The following is a 22,936-nucleotide window of genomic DNA, read 5'->3' as shown; positions in this document are numbered from 1 at the left end:
AAAAAAAAAAAAAAAATAAATGGCGAATATTTATATATAAAAAATTTTTTATAGGAAATAAAGATATGAAATGCGAACTATTAAGTTTATGATAAGTAAGAGAATTTGAAATAATTAAACATAAAAGAGATAAATGAGAAGATGTGAAAAGTTACTTAAAGTTTGACTTTGATAATGACGTAAGTGAGAGTCGTACGATTAGGAATGTTAAATCAAATTATGTTCCTTATATGGAAATCGTCGAATCGTGCAATCTATAAATATCGCCAAAATATTGACTTTTCGATAGTATTTATTTAAACAGATATGAAAAGTGTTTCAATTATGAAAAATGTGTCTAAATAAAAATTTACTTTTAACAAAATGCATGATTGCTTAATCTTATAAAATATATTTTCTCTTAATTCTTTAAATTTTCTGTATAAGATTTTAATATAATGAATGTACAAAAATTAATTTAAACATAAAAGCAATTTATCAAAAAATTATATAGTATATAATATAATAAATATAAATTAAATATTACAAATTATTAACTTCGTTATATATAAAATGATCAAACATATTAAATTTTGTTTTTTATTTTTAAGATTTATTTTTATTTGAAAACTAATAATAAGAAATATTGTGAAAAAAATAATTAGAAATAAACATTAACAAATTTTTTGTAAACATACGAATATACGCAGTTACATGTTTTGTAAAAGGTGTTCGCGAAATGTGTCAACATGTTAACGAATGTATTGACACCTGCAATAACATCGTTACAACAAATTTATATTACTGGCTATCATTATTTCTATGATAATTCGAAAATCAAAATTCTTAATAATAAAAATTAAAAGTATAATAATAATGATTCAAAAAATTGAATAATGATTTAAAAAATAATAATAATAATAAAATGAGCAAAAAAATAGCATGATATAAGTTTTGTTAATATATAATGATTAATTATCAGCATTATTTGAAAAATCTTTAATAATAGAAAGTAGAATCAAAAAGCGCATGCGCTTTTATGTTATTAAAAAAAATTAAAAATTCTTGGGTAAGCAATTAATAACGTTCGGGACGAACAAATATTTTCCCGTCACATATAAATTTTAACATATTATATTTTTGAAATTCTCAGAAATTGATAATTTTATAAACTAAATTTAGCAAATTACTTTACCGAGAATTGAATTTTCCTACGATTAAGCTTTTAACGGTCCACATGCATAGAAAAATATATTACTATATAGCCAGAAAAATGAAGCTTGAAGTAAAAGAAAATTGAAATAGTATAAACTAAATTCTGATCTGTGTTATACATTTTTATCTCGAGCAGTTTAAATTTTTGCTAAATTTAAAATTGTTACGTATATACGTATAAATCAATATAATACTCATGTTATATGTTAGAACGAAGAATATGGTTGGTTCAAGTTTTCAACGAATAGCAAAGGGGAGTAGTGTTAAGAGGAAACGACCGTTAAGTGGTATAGCGAATAATCGTGCAGCAGAATAGTCTTTTGTATTTTACTATCGAACAGTCTTCTTTTTATATTTTACTTTTTTTCATAACATCGCATTGAGAACCGCACATTTTTACTTTTATTAGAAAATTATTAAAAATAATTTCATAATTCTTTGTCTATCGATCGTATTTCAAATCTTATCAATTCTATATAAAATTAAGAAAATAAAAACAAAATAAAATTGAAAAAATTATAATCTTATGAATATATGAATGAATCAATGTAATTTTAAAAATAAAAGATAATTTACAATATAAAAAATAAAGAAAACTAGAAAAATAATTAATTTCAAAATAAGAAAATCAAAATTTTTATGAAAAATATGCGCTTTCATTTGATCGTTAAAGTTGGTTTCTTAAATAACCACCCAGTTCGTGATTAACGATTTTTGTAACGTTTCAACAATATAATATCAAAAGAGTCGATATCAAAGACCCACGAAAATTACAAGCTTGTATCAATAAAATGATAAAGCGAAAACAAGCGAATAATTTACCTGACTGAAGTGCACGTGTTCGTCTCTTCCGGTGAGCAGCGAGAAAGAGGTTAACCGACAGGTTAGCCGGCAGCGCACCACTGTTACGTGACGTTTCCTCATTTCTTTTCGCCACATCAATCGCCATTTCTTCTATCGAATATCGGTCGACATCACCAAAAAAACTGTTGAATCACTATTCTTCTTGAAGAATTGAAATCAAAAGACTGCAAGATTAACTGATATGCGGGCCTGAACTAGCAATAGCCGGCACGCGTGACAGTCGCGACTCCAAATTTTTTCTCGACGCGATTTGTACCCCGGATACTAAGAAATCTGATTTTTGTTATTTTTTTCTTTTTATCGTTTTTTAATTTATTTTTCCTTTAATTGCGCGTTTCACTATTTCCAGAAATATGTAACGAAAAACTTTCCACAAAAATCCCAATCGAATTAACCCTCCAGCACCTGAACGTATGACAATCGGCAATCGTTCTTTTTTTCAATCTCTGAATTCATGCTGCTTCAACTAGGATAAAAGAAGCAGAAGAAGAAGAAAAAAGATGATGATGAAGAAGAAGAACAAGAAGAAGAAGAAAAAGAAGTGAATTGAAAGAAAGCAGATTTTGATAAAAATATCGAGAAATCCGTAAATCTGTCTTTTTCGCAAACATGCTGTGTTTGATGATGAATTTGCGAAATTCGGAGTTATAAACTTATTTAAAATATCGATGTCTTTTAAGCTCTTTCTTTGTTTCTCTCACACGCATATGCTCCCTGTTTCTCTCTCACTCTCTATCTCACGCAGCACGCTCTCTATCTCGTTCATGGCCGGTGGAAATGGCCGCATTTTAACACGTCACCAAACACTCGACAATTCGCTCGCATACCAATATACGTGGCAACGAATAATACACACTTACGAATTCATGATAGAGCAGATAGATTTTTAAAAAGATATTCGTCATTTATATGAAGCACATTATTACAAAAAACTTAGATTCCATTATTCGCAGAACCAATAAGAAAAAAGAAAAAAGAATTGTACGTGCAGAAAGGAGCATAGAAATTAGGAAACTATGCAAAATAGATGGGTGACAAGTAGGAAAAAACTAGCGAAGACAAAATCGGTGGACGATGGACGATGATGCAAAAGATCTCCGATTGGAGAGCGAACGCAGAACGATGTGCGAAAATACCTCTTTCACGAACAGCCGGCGACGAACTGGCCGATTGGCCGTTGCACGGGGCGCAAAACTGCCGGTCTCGCGGCGCGCCGCTACTACCCGTTCTGACGATGTAGATCCCACTGGGCGGCCCGATCCTAGACGAATGCGCACGAGGCCGATCGGAGCTAGCCGAATTCGACCGGAAGCCCACCGTACCGAGAACCGCCGAAGCGCGTCGAACCTTTGTACTTTCCGCCCATCTCATCGGGAATTCCTGTCGGAATCGCCACGGTCGCGCCTTTATCCGTGCGTGCAATTCACGGTCCTGCCTTTACGAATGTTTAAGTGTCGCGGGACCATCGACTACGGAATACACCAAAATTTAGCTCTTTAGCTCGTTCTCAGAAATCATGAAACATCTCCTCGCGTAGTGAAATTATGTATATACTAATTGCCATCTCTTTATGACGTAAATCTTAACGACGTTTAAAGTAATTTTAGACTAATTTAGACCGCGATAATACATTTTTCATTAAATTTGTATAAGATTAAATAATAATCAAGTTAAATAATAATAAAGATTTATAATAATCGATTCTATTGCTCGAATTTTATTTTTATGCGAATAGGAAGATATAGAGAACGTTTCTATTTGTTGGCAAAACTATCGATCAAGGAAATTGTTGCAGCGAAACGCGCATACTCGAGGGCTTCGTTTCGTCGTGGTATTAATGCTTCGATATTCTGAAGACTTTGCGGTATACATGTACGGATATATGCACGTAGTCCTTAGTCGTGTTATTACGCGATCTGGTGCAATTGGAAGCGCCCGGCGCCAATCTCTTTCTTGCCTCATAGAAATTGCAACGCGCGCAAAAGTAATATTATCGTATTATGGTTTTGATATTACTTTACTCTTCCTATATCTTCAGGAATATTGTGCGTCCAATTATCGAAGAACTTTTAAAGTGTTCTGAAATCGAAGTTAAATGGAAATGTAAGCTATGAGCGTAATATAAAACTTCTTTTGACGCAAAGAGCAGAGAGGGTTCTTTAAAGAGTCACGGGGAATCAAAACGTTTTCATTGAATATCAATTAATAAATCAGCCAATCGAATTGACGAGATTTTTAGTTTACAAATCGGTTTCATACAAAGGAAGTCTTTTGTCTCGTTATGCAGCACGCGACTTGAAGTCATATTTATTCGTGCAACTGAATTCATTTAGCAATATAATTTTACGACCACGAATTTACAGCATTCTACCCATAGATGTCGAATGATTACAAAAGTATAATAGCCGATTCACTTTGAGAGAATGTAAAAGGAAACATTGGATGCATTGTAAAAAGAGAAAGATCGCATATATCAATACAATAAAGATGGATAGAAGCTTTTCTTCGCATTGACTTTAAAATGATGAAGGTAAAAATTGCACCTTATTTTTGCGACAATAATCAGATAGTATATTGCAAAGATTATCGACGAAAAGTACGACAAATTTTAATGACTTCTTCGAAAAAGATATAAAAGGTAATAGCAGCTCGAATCGTGAAAACCGTGAAAAATCTTCATTGCCAGTTCGAACGTGTCTAAATTCCGCGAGAGCAAGAAGAAAATGAAAAAGCTAGTGGGAGCTGGTAGGATTGTGTGTAATTTCATTTGGATCCAGTGGACGTCGCAATTTGAGAAACCAGGTGGTATCGTTTGATGTGTATGGACTGCGGCAGTAGAATTGCAGAGATGGCTGGTGATGGAGGACGGACCAGTGGGGTGCCAAGGGGAGGGGGAGAGGATGACTGGAGGCAGATAGGTGACAAGGGGATGGGCCTGCAGTGGGGATAGATAGAGAGAGAAGCATCAAGGGAAAGCAAGAAAGGGACGAATGGATAACGAAGAGAAAGAAAGAAAGAGATCGAGAGAAATACATGCAGGTTAGATAGAGAACGATCATTTCCCGTGGAAGGGGAACGTGGGAGAGAAGTGGAGGGAGAAGGGAGAGGGAGAGACTGGGTCCTTCACCCGACGAACGAACTGAACGAATAGCTCGTAGCCGGCGCTGCTACTTGCGTTTTGCTTACCGCTGGACTGCTTGGCTGCCAGTCTACTTCGAACGATTATTATCGTACTGATCTGGCACAATGCACGAAACATTACATACAACGTTCGTACTACCGTTATCCAGTTTTTGACACTGTGCATACACTATCGCCATCACGAATCAACTACCACATTCTCGTATAAAATTTTCAAGCTTGACTTCTCTTTAACACCTGTACCGTCTTTCGGAGAAGCTTATCCCCTGAACGAGATCTCATTTAGTAATTACTCCACGGTCCGCTATGCTATACTGACGAATGTATCGTGTGAATACTCTGCAGAAGTTAGATATTCATACGACTCCTCTCAAGCTTGATAACATTCTACATTCGTTACGTGTCCAGACATCCAGATGGAAATACGAATAGTTATTGTCGCGAAATAAAAGTTGCAATGTGAGCATGAAGCAAGTTCTCTATTCTGAGAAATGATTGGACTTCTTAAAGGAAGATTAAGACTTATGCAAACGTGTTGATACATGCGTTCGTTCCTAAAAAATAGATAATACATGCTTATAGAATCCAACCAGAATAAAAAATTATCGTGAAAAAGATATCAAATCTATATAGACAATTTTCGAATAAGCAATATCATTGTTAAGTTCAGCGTGTACTATTATGGTCTTCTTTTCTTGAGAAAAATATTCGTTAAACAACAAGAATGTATCTCATTCTAGAATAGTCTATGCACACACTGATTGTATCTAAAAATATTTTGCTTTCAAATTATAGATTATATAGAGAAGTGTAATATATTTATGCATAAATATATTTCTACAATGACAATGAATGCAACTTTTTAAAATCTTAAAATGATGAAATTTTAATAGGAGCCTATTAATTTTATCTATTAATTTTACATCTAAATGTCTTAGAATAATATCGTGAAACCTTGTAAAACTTCGTAAACGCTTTCATTATTATATTATCTCGATTTAATGTTTTATTCGTCGATGATTCACGTGTCTATTGTGCCAATGAAATCAACTATCTCGAACACAGACGAAGACATTTGGATATGGTCCACTTGAAATAATAATGTAAAATTGAATTATCTTTTTTTTTTGATAGTCATTACTCTTTTGATAGCCAAAACAATGATAAATCGAATAGAAATTGTACATTGATGGCTGATCAAACGTAGATCACATCTACTTCTTTCGTAGGGAATATAAACGCAGACGAAACCGTGCTCTTTGATCGCGCTTCTAGGTCGATTTTCCAGTAAATAGGTTCAAAAGGAACTTGGTCCAATCTCGTTGATTAGTTAATGGCAATCAAAGCTGAAATTTGTACATTAGGCAATTATTTGCCCTGGAAACTAGCTATTATTAGATAGAATAGATTGCGGCAGCGTAATATGGAAAGCAATCATATAATATATATAATATATATATAATTCAATCATATAATATATAATATATATATATATATAGTTATTATTTATATATTTATTATTCATTTCATTTATCTTGCTTCTATATGTTTTTCGAAATATTTTTCTATTATAATAAATATCTTTATTATCAGAAATATAAAAAAAAAATTAAAGAAACAAATTTTTATTTAAATCCATATCATACATGTCATATCAAAAGATTTAGATTAACAATTATGTTTAAATATTTATAATTTTTATTAATGTATTTATATGTATGTTAGAAAATACATTGTATTCTTATATTGTATTTTCTAACATTAAAACATATATATTTTTATATATTTATATATTTTTAGATTTTACTTGTTAAATACTATAAAAAAACATAAAAATAAATTAAAAGTTTTGTATTTTCAAAACGAAATTTAATTATATTTTTTTTATTCGTAATTATTTTTTCTACATCTTTTGTTCTATTTCGAAACAATGTGCAACAAAACATTCCTTTATTCTTTCCTGTTTTTCCTTCTTCGTATTCTTTATTCTACATGCTTTATCGTGATTCCTGCTAGTGTCCCTCTCTGTCGAACCACGGCAAATTCGCATCGGCCATTAGCCAGTGCCAATAACGTACCAAGGCAGATGGGAGATGTGGTGAAGGTTTGGTGGTTAGTCCGACGTTGGTAGGGGAAAGGGATACGTACTGTCTGCAGGGCCGTGTTCATCGATCAACGCACCTTGCTTTTACAAAATCCTATTATTCGTGAATAACGCACTCTCATTTATATTTATCCATATATAAATAAAATTTCATATTATTTTTATAATGAAATCCATAATTCGATTTATGACATAAGATAAAATAATATGACAATAATACAATGATGAATTGCTTGTATAATTAAAGGATAGATCATTTCATATAATGAACCAAAAGAAATTCAAAGAAATTCAATAGAACATGATAATGCAAATTTTCAAATAAAATAAATTTCAGAAACAGATATTGATATATATTTGTTAAACAGATATTCAAAAAAAATTTGTATTTATTTATTTTATTCAATTGATATGTTTGAACACGATCATTGTTCCACCTTGCCTTTAAACTACTCTTCTTTGTTATAATGAAACATCATTTGTATATTCTATTTTTTTCTTCTTTTTTCTCCACGTATGTGCAACTTCATTTATATTTCTACATGCAACTCGTGCACGTCTCATAAACATAGTGTTAAATGCAATTAGTTAACCATATTAAATGCGAAATATATTTTTCTTAAATCGAAAATTTCTTATTCTTGTATTTTTACTATAACATTTTAATTATAGAAAAAAATTAATAGAAAAAAATAATGAAACTTTTTAATAAAAAATAAAAACAATTGAAAAAATTAATGTTGAAAAAATAGAAATCGAGAGAGTTAATTTTAATTAATAATTATTTTTTAAAAACCTTGTATGTCATAATTATATTCTACGAAAATGAGAAAAATATATTGTTGAATAAATCGATCATTTTTTTTATGAAAAATATTAAAAAATTAATTTCAAATAAATGAAAAAAAGAAAAAATATAAAAGCAATATTAAATTCTGACAATATATTTCTGTTGTAATGCTTAATTTTTTATTATTCTTGCCGATATTTTTTATTATTCTTGTCTAAAGACATCATTCTCATGCATAATCTTTTTATGAATTATCCGTTCACATTTTCACATTAATTCAGTATTAATGTTTTTTAATTATGAGAAAATATAAATCTTTTTCATAATTTCCAAAATTTATTAATATGATAATGATTATAAAAAAATAAAAAAGAAATATACATATACGACAAATACACATCACACAACTTAAGTTATGTAAAAAAATTAATTTTTTTTTAATTGTAATTCTTTTTTTTTTATGTATATCCGGAAATATAAATTAATGACTTTCATTTTTTTTTTGTTCAAAAGAAATATTAGAATGTACTATTCCTGATATATCTACCTGAGACGATAGAAAAGGATTCTTATTCTATTAACACTTCTTTCAAACTTGAATGAAAGAATAAACGTGAAATAATTGTCACGATACTCATTCTTTGGAACGACCCTGACAAAGTCGGACTAGACGGCCAGACAACTGCGAGACAACCGTTTCACAAATACTCTAACAACTTATATATTACTTATTGTGACATCGCATTTGATACTAGCGAATTAAAAACTTATACATGCTTTTAAATTATATTTCACATGCATAAAAAGCTTAATCATTCTATACCAAGAATAGAAATCTGCAATCATTTCATGTAATATTTCTGAAAAATATTCGCATGCGCGCGAATAAAATAAAATGGCTGCCTTGGTGTTCATTCTTCTCTTTTTGTTTATCATGATTTATAATATTTATAGTTTAAAGATATTATGACATATGATTTGAATGATAAAATTTCATAAAATGAATATTTCCATTCCAAAAATTTTGGTTCGGATAATGTTATTTTAAAATAATTATTAAATTGTGCAACAATGTACATAGTTTCAATAATGGATAAGTAGGCAAAAACCTACTATATTATAGCAAAACATTGCAAAGAAAGTAAGAAGATAAAAAGAGTTCTCGCAACAGCAGGCGTTTTTAAAACAACAAAGAAAGAAAAATAGAGAAAGAAAGATAAGAGACAAAAGATAAAAAGTTAAGGCAAGAAGAAAGATAAAGAGAAAAGAGCAAGAGAAAGGAAGAAAGCAAGAAAGAAAAAAGAGACCATTGGCAATGCAGTGATACGCAGCGGCAGCAGTGGCGCCGAAAATGCAATGCGGTGTGCCGGAACGACGGCGTCGGCGTCGGGCGTGGCGGATAACTGACCTCGACTCGTCTAGCCCAGTCGCCCCTGACGCCGCACTGTTTCCCACCAGCTTTACCCCGATCCTTCTGATGCACCTTCATACCACTGATCCCCCACTATCGCGACATCGAATACCACCACTACATAGAAGACTACCATTCGTACAAACACAAACACAACTTCTCTCTCTGTATACACATTTACCCTTTTCTCTTTTCATCCCCTTTTCTCCTTTTTTTTTTCTGTGGTAGAGCTTTCGTTCTTCTCGTCCTACGGTCAAATGGTCGCGTTACCCCTCCAGCAACGACCTTACTCCCTCTACACCTGTTTTACACCCGTTGTCCCCCACCCTTTCATTTCTATCGTACTATCTCTGTTCGATTTTCCTCTACTGTGTGTGCTTGTGTCTACTCTTCTCGTCTCGTCGTGGCCTTCCGCGCCCCTGGCAGATCGGCAGACAGCAGTCTGACTGTCTGGTTGCCCAGCAACGCGCCGCTGCCCGTTGCCGTCGATGAGAGAGGGTGGATTCAGCGATAGTTACGTGCTGCATCCTATACGAGCAAATGTTAGCACTATAGGCTAGTAAGAGACATATTGGTTAACATCATCTTTTGATATTATGAATAAAATAGAATCTGATTATTTGTAATATTATGCAATATAATTCAAATAATTATTATGTGATTTTATTATTAGATGACTATAGACATTAAATGAAATATAAATTAATTTTTTTTTTATCTATGTATCTAATTTAATAATTTAATTTAATATTTTTTAAATTGATGATTTATATATGTTATACATTTAAAAATATAGATATATTATAAATGAGTTGTTTAAATTCTTACTTTCAAATTTAATTGTAGTTTTATTATTATTATTTAATAACTGAAGGAATTTTAAAGAACAATTAAGTAGCACACAGAAATTTTAATGTAAAATAAAATTTATTGCAGTTAATACAAAAAAGATAAAATATTTTAACAAGCAAACTGGAAAGATGAATCGATAAAATGAAGTTTGTATTAATATTCGAACTTTAAAAAAAATTAAGATTTTCACAAATCTATTCTGCAGATAAAAAGAAGATGGAAAAACAATATACAGAAAAATATTGAAATTTTGTTAATATATATATACAGTTACCATGTGTTGGATTAATTTGTTTGTTATAATGATCTATAGGCTAATGATTTATAGGCTTTTTCTTTTCTTCTTTTAGCTGATGAGAAGAATTGTTTTGCCAAATTCAAATCAACATTAGATAAAATCATAATATATACATATTGAAGAAAGTCATGAATGATAGCGCAATAATATGAAATACGATATTGGTTAACAATGCGCTTCAATATGCATATAGAGATATTTATTAGTCAATAGTTAGGCAAGTTAAAGCCCTTCTATTGATAGATGATAAATATGAATGCTGATTTATTGTTTATCATAATTTATAATAAAACGCGATGTAAATTTCTGTACTGTACTTAAAAATGTAGTAATCATTGAATGTTTAATATGTTTAATTATTAATAATATCAATTTATCGAAAGACAGTTTATGGAAAGAAATATCTTATTAAAAATTATTTTTCTAAATTTATGAAATGTAATGATGTGATAATTGTTGTATGCACTTTTTAATAATTTTTAAAATTATTTTTGACTTTAAAAATTAAAATTAATCAGAAATGAAAATTAAAATAAAATTTAATAAAAATTTAATTAAAAATTTAATACAAATGAAAAAAATTTATCAGCTAGCTGGCTTATTCGGGTATATTGCAACAGCATTCCTTTAGTCTTTAATAAGGTTCGACTGTTGTGACTCATAACACAACTGCTTAGTGACTCAGATCCTGAGATTGCTAGCAATGCTTTGAGAAGACGTGGCATCCGAATCTGAATCATAAGTATCATTAGAATTATCGAATTCCTGTTTCTCACATAAAATATGCATTCAAATAAGTTTCTAATAGCATGAAAATTAATAAATAATTTATCAACTGAGCAAGATATTAAAAAAATTAAATTTCTTAATTCTTTAATATTAATTGATTATTATAACGTTTTTCAATGATCTGAATAATATATATAAAATTAATACTGCCGCATTATTTATATAAAAGTTGCAACAGTCATTTAAATAATATTAATAATTTGTTAATCCAAAATGGTATTATACCCTCCATATTATATCCTTCATTAAATTTCATTTGATATTAAAAAGATTAGTTAAAAAGTTTAAATTTAATTTCTTAAATATATCTGTATTCCAATATGTAATCTGTATTTTAATATATTTTATTATTATTATTATAATTGCAAACCTTCTTGTCATTTTAATTATCATATATTTGTATATTAAAAGAATAAATAAATAAACATACATATATTAAAAAAAATATCTTGTTTAATATATAAGAAATATTTATTATAAAATGAAATGAAAATGTAAATGTTAAAAATAATGTTAATCATTAAAATATTCTTATAGTTTAATTATTTTTATCTTACATTATAATTATTTTTCTTATTAATATGAATGTTTATATTCATTAATACTTCATCTGTACATTAACAATTTATAAGAAATCAATTGCGTAATATATTTGTACAAGTTAATTGTGTAAAATGAGCATACAACTTTCTTTTGTATTTTCATTGTATGTATATAAATTTGTATTTTTGCATCTTTACTTTGGTTCAGAATATACGATTAAACTTGTATTTTGAGACACAAATTGATGAAAATATTGACATGTTTAAAACTATTGAACACTTTACTTTCAAATGTCTGTTCATACAATGAGAATGTTGGACATATTTGTCTCCAAACATTATTATTATATAACACACTTCATTAAATATGTTCTACATGTATATAAAATTATATATTTTGCGAAACATGTGAAAAAGATACAGAAGTGTCAATAAATCCTATTTTATCACGGAAAATTCATACATATTTTTCATTTCATGTAATATGTATGCACAAATAATTTTTTTACATTTCATTTAGAAATGTTTATCAAAAATCTGTTTGCAAAGTCTGTTGTTTGCTCTCCATATTATTATAACCATATAAAATAACAAAAAAAATTGTTATTGAAAGTGATACCTAATAAATTTAAAGCATTAAAAACGTAACTTTAAGATAATATTGTACAACCTAGTGCATTTTAATGATAAATCGAATACCACATATTCCATACTTTGTTATATAATTTAATAATATTCCATTGTAAAATTGTCCGTGTAAATAAGATGGAAAGCACAAAAATATATAATCACTCTGATTTTTTAATGTTTACTATCTACACTTCATCTACAAAGTATGCATAATGTTATTTGAAATAATTGACTAGATACATACCTAATAGGTAATCCAGATATTCTTCTTCATATTATATATTCAAAAATTACATAGAACAAATACAATCTAACTATACTAATAATAACATAAATAATTGAAAAGCAAGTAGTGTATAAAGTTCTATATTTAGTTTTTCATATGGCAAAAATGTATATATTAGTTATTATTAAAAAAATTTATAGAACACAAAGTTTGTATGTAAAATTATATCTTATAAGATGATCGGCTTATGTTATTTGTTTTACATACTTTGTAAAGGAATGTGTAGATAATAAACAAATACAAAATATTTAAAACTTTTGCTAATATATTTATACAGCATAGACTTACCATTTCACAGTAATCTTTTTTCTTTAATACCTTCAAATATAATAATTATATGAAGGATCCTAGAAGATCTTTGCTGTTTATAATTTTGATATTTTTGATCTTAAAATTTTAAAATGCATCAACGATACAAACGCGCAAAGTTGCGTAAAGCATGATTTATAGATTTTGCTGTTTCTGCCCTAAAATTTAATAAATTCATGTAAAAATTTCTTTTATCAATTGTTCGAATATAAAATAGGTAAAACATTACATATACAACATTTAATGTACCTTGTAACCGTATTGTGAAATTCAAACAATTGTTCAGGTTGTGCTGTAGGAGAACCACCTGCATTTTGTGATGGCATGGTTTTAATGGCTTCTTCTAACCATTTAGATAATAGCTAAATAATTAATAATATTTTAATTATAAAAGAATATAATAATTAATAAATAAAAAATTATTATATCTTACTTGTCTATTAGTTAAAGAAAGTTCAACAAAAACATCTGCCACATCAGATAACATGTAGGACGATAGTGAGAATACAGATGCATGAAGTAACCTTATAACTAATGTCTGTCCTTTTTCTTTTAATACGCGTTGTACTAATTCCCGTCGTATTGTATAATCCGTTCGATTCTTGACAATAAAAACAGTAATAAAAATTTATTAATATCAAAGTATAAAAAATCAAGTTTTCTTTTAAATTACCTCATAATTTCGACCACAGTGTAACAAATCATAAAAAAATTTCATTACTGATACATTTGCGTCTCTATGGTCTAAGCTACAGGCCATTAAGGCACAGTCAATTATGCTTTCTATGACAACAGAGCACAGAAAAGGTATTGGAGCTCTTTGAAGAAACCTATTATTAAAAATATAATTTTAATATTTAGAACAAGATTATTTTGTTAATAAAAATATATACCTGGCACATAATCTGAAAAGATCATCTACAGTATCAGGATGATTTTTTAACCCATCTTGTTGTTGAAGAATATTAAAAGTAGGTCCAATAAATGCCTCTAACATTTTTAATAAACCAGAGACACATTCTGAATCTGTAGCGTATTCATCAACTAATATTGAACCGAGATATAAAAAACAACTATGTTGATGAGCTGCATATAATTGCACAATCTGAAAATTTATGAAATAATAATATAATTCTATAATCTAAAATTTATATATAATAAATACCTGTTTTACAAGCGGTTCAAGAAGATGGGCGGAATGTTTTCTTACACAACGAACAGCAAATCTTAGACAACGACAACATCTTTCCATTAATTTTGCATCATGTTGATATGTTGTGCATACATTTGATAATATGGGCCACATCTATATATAACATCAATATAAAAAAATATACGTGTCATGAATTATTATAATATTCAAATAATATTATTATTATTAAATCATAAGACATACTTCAGTAACAGCACTTTGACAAGGATGAGGTTCAAAACTATCTTCAATTGGAGGGTCAGTATGTCTAAATATAGCAGCTAATCTGTCTAGCCATATCACAGGATCAGTCTTAGTTCCTACTTCAATGGGGATTCTACGTTCCATAATCTCACACAATGGTCTTGCTTGAAACCAACATAATTCTTTCATAGCTTGTGTAAGTTTTTCACGTGGTAAGCTTGACATAATTATTGCTACTCCTGTTTTAAAATAATAGATATATTATATTGTTTTAAAATTTTTATTTGTCAGCACTTATATCTTACCTTTAAGCAAACCAATAGCAGCATCATTACTGATAGCAAAATTATCAAGGGAACGTGCTATTTGTAATAATCCTGGAAAATGTGAAGCCATATGTGATGGGCAAGCAGTACATATACTTAACAATGCACCACAAGCTGCACTTCCTAAACCTTTTTGATTTAAGCAGGTCAAAAGAAAATTCAAAACAGGTTCTACAAATTTAATTTTAAATTATTTATAATAAATAAATATATTAAAGCATAGTTATTTTTAAACTTAGAGATTACCTAGAGATTGACGATGATTGTCTATCCATTCACAAAGTTCTCCCAATAATAGAATACTTGTATGACGAACAGCTATATGAGTATTTTCTGGTAAATTTAAAATGGCCTCTACTACTTTCGGCACTACGTCATTTTCTTTTCTGTATACAAATATTATTATGTTTGTTGAATCATAATAAAAATATTATTATAATTAAACATATAAAAATCTTTATTATATCAGAAAATTACGGTAAAATATTTTTTGCCACTGCTTGCATTACAAACAGAGCTGCTTCAGTTGAATCCCATGTAGGTACATGATTAGGCTGACCTTGTGGTCCTGGACCACCTGTCAAAGATGAAAACATTTGTCGAAAACAATGACTACTTCCAACTACAAATACAACATCCTTTATTAAATCTGAAACACGATTTCTAAAATCTGCAAATTCTTCTCCACCAGCTCCCTCTTCTACTAGACCTAACTGTTAAAAAAAATTATATATAGAACATCTTTAGAAAAAAATATTTAAATCATTTCATTTAAATATTGAAAATACTAACATGATCTGGTTCCATTTGGCAATGCCTACATAGTGCTCCAATTAATCTTTCAATATGAGGTCGAAATACTGCATTAAGATCATCGCTATTTTTTTGATAGAGAATTTCAGATAAACGATACCACAAATTGAAAGTTATTTGTGCTACTTCATAATCATGATGTCCAACACATACTAAGACAAGATCAAGAATTTTAATAGCATAATGTTGTTTTCCTCCTGTACAACCATTTACTATGGTTTCCAAGAAGGTTTCAGCTAATTCCGTAAAAATTCGACAATAGTTTATCGACCTAAACAATTTATATAATGACTAAGTACATATTTTAAATAATTAAAAGTTGTATTATTTTTTTAATTACATAGAAGAAATAAAGTTTACTTGTCCATATCTTCATGTGCAACAGATAAATGATATGGTTGTTCTAAGGTCATTACACTAGTAAAAAGAAATAATTGTAACTGTTGTAGTTGTATATTAGATTCGCTATTATTATCCTGATTACTATTACTATCTTCTTCCAAAATTTGCAGAATTACACATATACAATCTGCAGCTGCTTCATGTAATTGAGATCCAGTCATATGATTTCCAAGTATCTAAACAATGATATATAATACTTTATTTAAAGTTTATTTAAAGTCATCAGAAATTTATCTAAAATTATCAGATATCAATATTGATGAGAAAATATATACCTGAAGAGTATATACAATAACATCACTTGTAGGTACAAGAGGTATAGCATGTACAGCAATCCAACTTGTAAAACATCTAAGAATTGTAACACGGATTTGTACATTCTCTCCGCCATTTTTTAGACACATTTTCTAAAGATATGATAAAAATATGAATATAAAATATTAATATATATAAATAAAATATATAAAAATATATATTTTCAATTTACATACCAAAAATTCTGTCACTGTATCTGCACTTGCATTAAGTTCAAGCAATATATGTTGCCTGCGATTAGCTCCTAATCTATAAAATTATATACAATTTAAAAAAAAATTCTTTACAAATATTTGCAAATATGTATATTTAAATACCTAAGAGATCTTGAATTCACTTCTTCTGGTAATACTGTCATTACTTCAAGTAATGGCCATAAACTAGCAGTTGATCCGCCAAATCTATTAATTAAATCCACAACTGGTTTTTCCCATGTACACATTTGTAATGCAAGATCTGCTAATGCTAAACACAACTATAATAATAATTTGTATTACTGTAATCATATATATAAAAATATATATATAAATAATATAAAAAAAATTATATATAAACCTGTGTAACAATAGCAGAGTTGGTATGTTCATTAATTTGTGATATGTGATTCATTAAAGAATCTCTCAAAGAAATATGAGCTTCTGGAGGTAATTCTTGGAAACATAATTGTATTTTGGTACGCATTGTTTGTGCAGCAAAATAACAAGATTGAAAATCTCGTTTTTGTTGCAACATTTCATCTGCTATTTTCCATGCAAATACCTAAAAAATTATTTTTATAAATATTAATATATTTATACATATAATTTATATAAATATTTTATAAATATTATTTTTAAAAATATTATTTTTATATTTTTTTTATTTTTAAATTACAATAATATAAAAACAATATAATATAAAATTAAAATCTTTTATACATAAGGTTAGAGATTACTTGATATATCTATATTTTTTAATTTAGAATTTTATACATTTATATCATAAAATTATTAAAAACTATATCATCAATGGCAGAAAAATTTGTAAAATACAATGCTTATAAAATTTCAAAAATATATAATAATTATAAAAAACCGTTAACAAATAACTTACTGATTTTTGTAATTCGTCCAACCATTGAGATATTTTTCCTGGCCCCGAAGGATTTGAATTATTATATAAAGAATATACAGCCTGGTAAACTGTTTCCAGGTCAGGCGGAGACTCCATTCTTCAAAAAATATTTATTTTCCCGGTAATATCCATACACACAGTTAATTCCTACTGACAACAAATCACTCGCGTTTTATACCGCGTTACATCCGATCTCCAAATCCAACCTGTACAACTACAAAAAGTTTCTTGTTCACACTATCAGCGCATATTCTGCTTTATCGACTTACAGCAAATAGTAATATCTATTAAAACTTAATTGAACAAATAATTTCGAATACATGCAGTTTTAAAAATAATCATTAATAAAAAATCTTCTTTCTTACGTGATTCCGTTTATATCATTAACCTATATATTGCAATTAAAATTATATTATCTATTACACGTTTATCAATCACAATTCAACTACAGTTGTATATCAACTGTTTATATATATAGTTATAAAATGGAATGTACTAACACATATTAAAATTATGACTGAATTTTGATCATGGTCTATTTAAATTATTTTTACTTGATATTTATAACTTAGGAATTTTCAAATAGTTTGTAACGTAATACACCTTTAAATATCCCGCCGTTTGTACGTTATCTGTAGAGAAGATGTATATGTACTACAGTTGAAGGATTTCTGTTTTTAGTGAATGCATACTTTCGTAAGTCCTACATGATCCATGGAAGCAATGCTTTAAAAGTTTGACGTTTGACAGTTGGACAACAAACAAGAAATAACATTTGAAATATACCATGAATGATTACAAAATTCCAATAATCGAGCCAACTATCGATTGTACAAAGGTGTAAACATTGGTGTTTTCATTGTTTTTTTTTCTATTACTTATATATAATAATAGACAATTTTTTTTAATACTTTTTTATTATTAGGTTCCACCAATTAATCAGAAAAGAACGATTTCTTTCATTAATCACTTTATTGTGCATACTGTAACATTTCTTAATAAATTTACATTATCATGTGAAGAAAGACTATTGCAATTTGAATATAAATTACAAAGAATAGAAGCTTCATTAGAAATTTTAGAATCTTGGGTATGTAATATTTCATTTATGTAATTATATACATGAATTATTTAAAAAAAAATATTGATAATATTTAATAATTTAATTATATTTTCATAGTTATCATCAATCCCTGGTTTGGAACAAAATCAAAATACTAAAAGTACTACAGAAAATAATGATAATAAAGAAGAAAATGTATCTAAAATAAATGAACCTGATGATATTAAACAAGATGTTTCTAAAAATATACAAACTGAAAAACAATTAATAAACAAAGATTCACGTTATGAAAAATATTTGAAAATGATACATTTTGGTGTACCAAAAGAAGCTGTCAAATTAAAAATGGAACAAGAAGGATTAAATTCATCTATCTTAGAGTAAGTTTTATCAAATGTTTTAAAATTTTCATAATCGAAAAAATATTCAAGTTTATAATAGAATATAAAAATTAATCATTTATATTATATTAAAATAAATATAGATAATACTATATAATAATTTCATAGTTTTATAATTAAATATTTTTAATTTTGTTGATTCATATTGCATATTATCTTTTATGCCTATAATTTATTAACATTAATATTTTTTACATCAGCAATGAATCCCAACAAGTAATTTCTAAGCAGATATCTACAGAAAACGATAAGGATAAAGAAGATTAAATATTTAGTTATATTAAATTTAATATACTGAATTGATTATACTAAAAAAAAACCATGTGACACATTTTTACGTTATAAAACACAATTAATAAAATAATATAAATACAAATATTCAGAAGATTTATTTCATATTTTATTAAATACATTTAGCAAGTTTATATATATAACTTCATCTTAAAACTGAATCATTTGTCCCTGCAATGAAACATTATTATTATTATAAATTAATAAATAAATTATATAAAATATTGCAAAAAAAAGAAAATTATATATTAAAAATATATTACTTACCTTTCGCTTTTTATCACCTCCTAATTCAAAATGTTTACATCTTTTAAGAGGAATTTGTTTTCTATATTTGCATTCCGTACATTCCATTCTTAATACAATCTTTTTTGTAGTTTTTGCCTAAATAAATAATACAAAATTATCAAAAATTATAAAATTATAATTATACTGATAATATTAATGTCACTACATATATATTTAAAAATATATTTAAAAATATACTTTTTTCCTGAAAATGGGTTTAGTTTGTCCACCAAAACCTTGTTGTTTACGATCATAACGTCTTCTACCTTGGGATGCATGACGTTCTTTACTTTTTTTATATTGTGTTACTTTGTGTGGTTTATGTACTTTACACTTTTTACAGAAAGTGCGCCTCTGTTTCGGCACATTTACCTAAAAATATAAAGAATATTCACGATATAACGCAATTTTATTTTCTTAAAAAAAAGAATTAAAATGATAAATTTAAATTCTTTTATGATTTATATACATAATTTTTTATAATTTATATTTCTTTTTTATTAATCTTTATTAATATTAATTTATTTTGTTTTTAATTTTTAAAAGATATTTTAACACAATGTCATTTTAGAGGTTATGTTATTATTATTATAACATTTGTTTCTATTTGTAAATATCATAAAATATTTATATTATTGTTTTACAAATACAATATATGTAATAAAATTTAGATTTATATATGACATTATTACAAGATTATCATTAAAATTATGGATAAATTATGAATATTTTCAATTGAAGATTTACCTACCATGTTGGACGTTTAGAAAGAAAAGGAAATATACTTGGAATATACACCGGAAATTGATATACATATATATTTACGCATGCGCGCATTAGACTATGAGAAAAAAATCAGAAATTTAATGTTTTTTTTTTATTAAAACATATAAATATTAATGAAATACCTAATATAATATTGCTTTATAAAATTTTTTTCATATTAAATCATGATAAAAATGAATATAACTATTTTTACTTTGTTTAAATATAAAATTTCAATTGTATACACGCCATTAATACTCGGCATCAAAATTGGTTTAATATATAAGACATTCAATCAATAACAGCAATTATATGTTATAATGTTTCTTTTACTGTTGTTTTTTAATCAATTTATGAGCTTTAATGAATCATTTTGTATTATAATAAAAATTTCTGCTATTCATTCAAACAACTATTAAAATTAAAAAATAATACTTAATATATGAAAGAAAAAAACAATATTAATATGTAATCATTTTTCTTTTGTTACGTTGTCTTTGGTTACGGAAACGAATAATTCATTGTATAAATAATTAGGTTAATTTATAATAATCATAATTTGTTTTTATTTAACGTAATAAACAAAAGTTCATTCATATTCATTATATTTAAAAAATATTTTTCATAGATAAAAATTTAATAAACTAATAGTAATATATTTGACGTTAAATTTTGAGTGACAGGTGTGCGTCTGCGTCATTCAAAAAGCTTAGTTCTTTTATGTATAGGATAATTCCCGCCATGATCTTTAAAGCATGTTATTTGAAATATCCATTTTAAATTAATAATTTTTAAAGTATGTATAAAATAATTATTTTCTTTATATGAAATTTATATTGTATTTCTTATATGTTTTAATTTTTTTTTATAAGGAAAATATATAAAAAATATAAATGTTCTTTAGCGATAAAACTTATTTGAATCGAGCAACATAGCCTCGAACCAGACGGTAAACTCAGGCCACGAACTCTCGAACCCCTCGTCCTCCGCAGGATCTAATTTTATTTATACGTCAGGTGGATGGATTACGTGGAAAATTTTCATAAGAAATAATAAAACATCATGTAGTGTTATAACTTTTCCAATTAGGTGCAGTGGCACGTCGGAAAAGGATATTATGATTTCAACCAATCAGACATTTATCGAGTTTCAAACCCGCGCCATCTTCATTTTTGAACAAAGCCAGGTTGGATGTGCTAGGAGCGAGCTGAGACCGGGTAGTAGTCCGCTTTGCGCTATTCGCGCCACAGTCGTCAGTTCACGACGCTCTCCACTCCTGACTGGTTGGTCTCTGTCTCACCTTCCCTTCCCCTCTTTCTTTCCCTCTGCCCCTTGGGTTTTCGCCTGACGACGCTGCTCTCTCGGGCATTTCGCCGGAAACTGACGCCGCGCGAGGGCACGAAGTATCGTTACGTGTACACATTGCTCTACCTTTTTCATCGTTTATAAGCAGACACGCAGGCATCTTGTCCATCACACATATCCATCATGAGTAGCAAAGAAAACAACGAGGTCGCTGTGGAGAAGGTGACTGAGAACGACAAAGCTTCCGGAGACGCGAAATGTGAGATCAAAGGAATGAAGAGGCCAGCCGAGGTGAGTTGTCTTGCTTTTCCCATTTGATTTTTTAAAATACTTTCTCGACCTTTTTCACGATTGTACGTAGGCATACACGTACACATGAAAGCACGTACACGCCGGCTTACACCATGCTTCCGCGCCACGCTGCTTGATCACAGCATTGTCTACGATTTCAAAATCGTATTTATATAAGTCGATGGAAGTTCGTGAATATTCTTTTAATTAGATTTTCGTGTTTTTGAATTTTATGAAAATAATTCGTATTTTATATCTTAGAGTAATGAATTTATATTCTATTTGCAATATCGTATTCTCGAGGACAGACGGGTGGGCGGGCAGTTGAGTGTCGTTTCAACCGATTGACGGCATGGAAAAGAATAGAATGCCGGCCGGCATTTTCATTAGAATTCATATTTTTACAATATTAAGAAATTTATTTGTTTCTATATTTTTTCTTTAAACGATAAAAAACTATCTAATTGTGATTGTTTTCTCGATTCAAGCTAAGGGACGCCATCGTATTTCGCGTGGTTGCCACGAGCACGATGGTTTAGTTGATCACCTTTATTGTTAATATCATTTATAATTACCGATCTAATTAAAATCAGATTCAATATTCTTATGTTTTTATTTTGTGAATGCAAAATTCGGGCGGGATCTCCATTACTAACGCCATGTGCTTATTTCATACATTTTCTTATTGTGCATTCTCGAAGCGTTCTATAACTCTGTAGAATTTTGTGAAAATTTTGTCGAAAGCATAGTTTATATTACTTGGCATTCTTTCTACAAAATGGACGCCATTTTTTTTATCTAGAATATCAGTGTTATAGATAGGAAAAGCGAGCATCCCGCGCATTTTTCCGACCGCCGTTGCTGCCGCCACCACTACCGCTGTGGGTTTCCATTATGGCGCCCGAAACCAAGCCCGCGTTCGTTGTGCTTTCTCGCTTACTCCTATCTTCTCCTTCC

At 28.4% G+C, this 22,936-nt stretch overlaps 4 protein-coding genes and 1 long non-coding RNA gene across 6 annotated transcripts in view; 2 read left to right on the top strand and 3 right to left on the bottom strand.

Moving 5' to 3' along the window:
• Window positions 1–3,188, bottom strand: part of LOC102681824 — a 13,827-nt gene extending 10,639 nt beyond the window's left edge. The window contains exon 1 of the long non-coding RNA XR_422349.2: window positions 2,017–3,188. This is a non-coding gene — a long non-coding RNA (uncharacterized LOC102681824). The remainder of the gene's footprint in view (window positions 1–2,016) is intronic.
• Window positions 3,189–12,134: 8,946 nt separating this feature from the next.
• Window positions 12,135–17,793, bottom strand: LOC102681216 (transportin-3). Its single transcript, XM_006619695.2, has 17 exons — window positions 17,555–17,793; window positions 17,018–17,221; window positions 16,780–16,937; window positions 16,639–16,711; window positions 16,423–16,554; window positions 16,106–16,323; window positions 15,725–16,016; window positions 15,410–15,645; window positions 15,179–15,318; window positions 14,912–15,103; window positions 14,607–14,845; window positions 14,376–14,516; window positions 14,104–14,315; window positions 13,884–14,040; window positions 13,644–13,811; window positions 13,460–13,572; window positions 12,135–13,368 (listed from the first exon to the last, which is right to left on the bottom strand). The coding sequence occupies exons 1-17, from the start codon at window positions 17,669–17,671 to the stop codon at window positions 13,308–13,310; spliced, it is 2,853 nt and encodes a 950-aa protein (XP_006619758.1). The 5' UTR covers window positions 17,672–17,793; the 3' UTR covers window positions 12,135–13,307.
• Window positions 17,723–19,346, top strand: LOC102681342 (WASH complex subunit 3). Of its 2 annotated transcripts, none has more exons than XM_006619698.2 (5): window positions 17,723–17,852; window positions 18,257–18,413; window positions 18,501–18,665; window positions 18,756–19,018; window positions 19,240–19,346. In XM_006619698.2, the coding sequence occupies exons 2-5, from the start codon at window positions 18,363–18,365 to the stop codon at window positions 19,304–19,306; spliced, it is 546 nt and encodes a 181-aa protein (XP_006619761.1). In that variant the 5' UTR covers window positions 17,723–17,852; window positions 18,257–18,362; the 3' UTR covers window positions 19,307–19,346. The 2 variants fall into 2 exon arrangements, with proteins under 2 accessions (XP_006619761.1, XP_006619760.1); XM_006619697.2 differs by lacking the exon at window positions 17,723–17,852 and adding an exon at window positions 18,063–18,198.
• A 59-nt stretch (window positions 19,347–19,405) lies between these two features.
• On the bottom strand, window positions 19,406–20,505 carry LOC102681088 (60S ribosomal protein L44). The gene is made up of 4 exons (XM_006619694.2): window positions 20,370–20,505; window positions 19,817–19,990; window positions 19,598–19,714; window positions 19,406–19,501 (listed from the first exon to the last, which is right to left on the bottom strand). The coding sequence occupies exons 1-4, from the start codon at window positions 20,370–20,372 to the stop codon at window positions 19,481–19,483; spliced, it is 315 nt and encodes a 104-aa protein (XP_006619757.1). The 5' UTR covers window positions 20,373–20,505; the 3' UTR covers window positions 19,406–19,480.
• Window positions 20,506–21,538: 1,033 nt separating this feature from the next.
• The window catches only part of LOC102680857 (acidic leucine-rich nuclear phosphoprotein 32 family member B-like), a 5,932-nt gene continuing 4,534 nt past the window's right edge, over window positions 21,539–22,936 (top strand). Inside the window, exon 1 of the mRNA XM_006619692.2 lies at window positions 21,539–21,979. Within this exon, the coding sequence (XP_006619755.1) occupies window positions 21,872–21,979 (108 nt within the window). The 5' untranslated portion in view covers window positions 21,539–21,871. The remainder of the gene's footprint in view (window positions 21,980–22,936) is intronic.

This window comes from Apis dorsata, unplaced genomic scaffold (assembly GCF_000469605.1).
Source record: "Apis dorsata unplaced genomic scaffold, Apis dorsata 1.3 scaffold_429, whole genome shotgun sequence".
NCBI lineage: Eukaryota > Metazoa > Arthropoda > Insecta > Hymenoptera > Apidae > Apis > Apis dorsata.
Note: the sequence above shows the minus strand (reverse complement) of the source record. Positions and strands in the feature narration are given on the sequence as shown.

Coding starts and splice junctions, on each gene's coding strand:
- LOC102681216 (XM_006619695.2), bottom strand. CDS start 17,671: ATGGAGTCTCCGCCTGACCTGGAAACAGTTTACCAGGCTGTATATTCT. Junction 16,938..17,017: donor ACTCTGCTATTGTTACACAG/GTTTATATATAA, acceptor TTATTATTATAG/TTGTGTTTAGCATTAGCAGA. Junction 13,573..13,643: donor TTTCTTTAACTAATAGACAA/GTAAGATATAAT, acceptor TTAATTATTTAG/CTATTATCTAAATGGTTAGA.
- LOC102681342 (XM_006619698.2), top strand. CDS start 18,363: ATGAATGATTACAAAATTCCAATAATCGAGCCAACTATCGATTGTACA. Junction 18,414..18,500: donor CAACTATCGATTGTACAAAG/GTGTAAACATTG, acceptor TTTTATTATTAG/GTTCCACCAATTAATCAGAA. Junction 19,019..19,239: donor TTAAATTCATCTATCTTAGA/GTAAGTTTTATC, acceptor TTTTTACATCAG/CAATGAATCCCAACAAGTAA.
- LOC102681088 (XM_006619694.2), bottom strand. Junction 19,715..19,816: donor AACCCATTTTCAGGAAAAAA/GTATATTTTTAA, acceptor TTATTTATTTAG/GCAAAAACTACAAAAAAGAT. Junction 19,502..19,597: donor GAGGTGATAAAAAGCGAAAG/GTAAGTAATATA, acceptor GTTTCATTGCAG/GGACAAATGATTCAGTTTTA.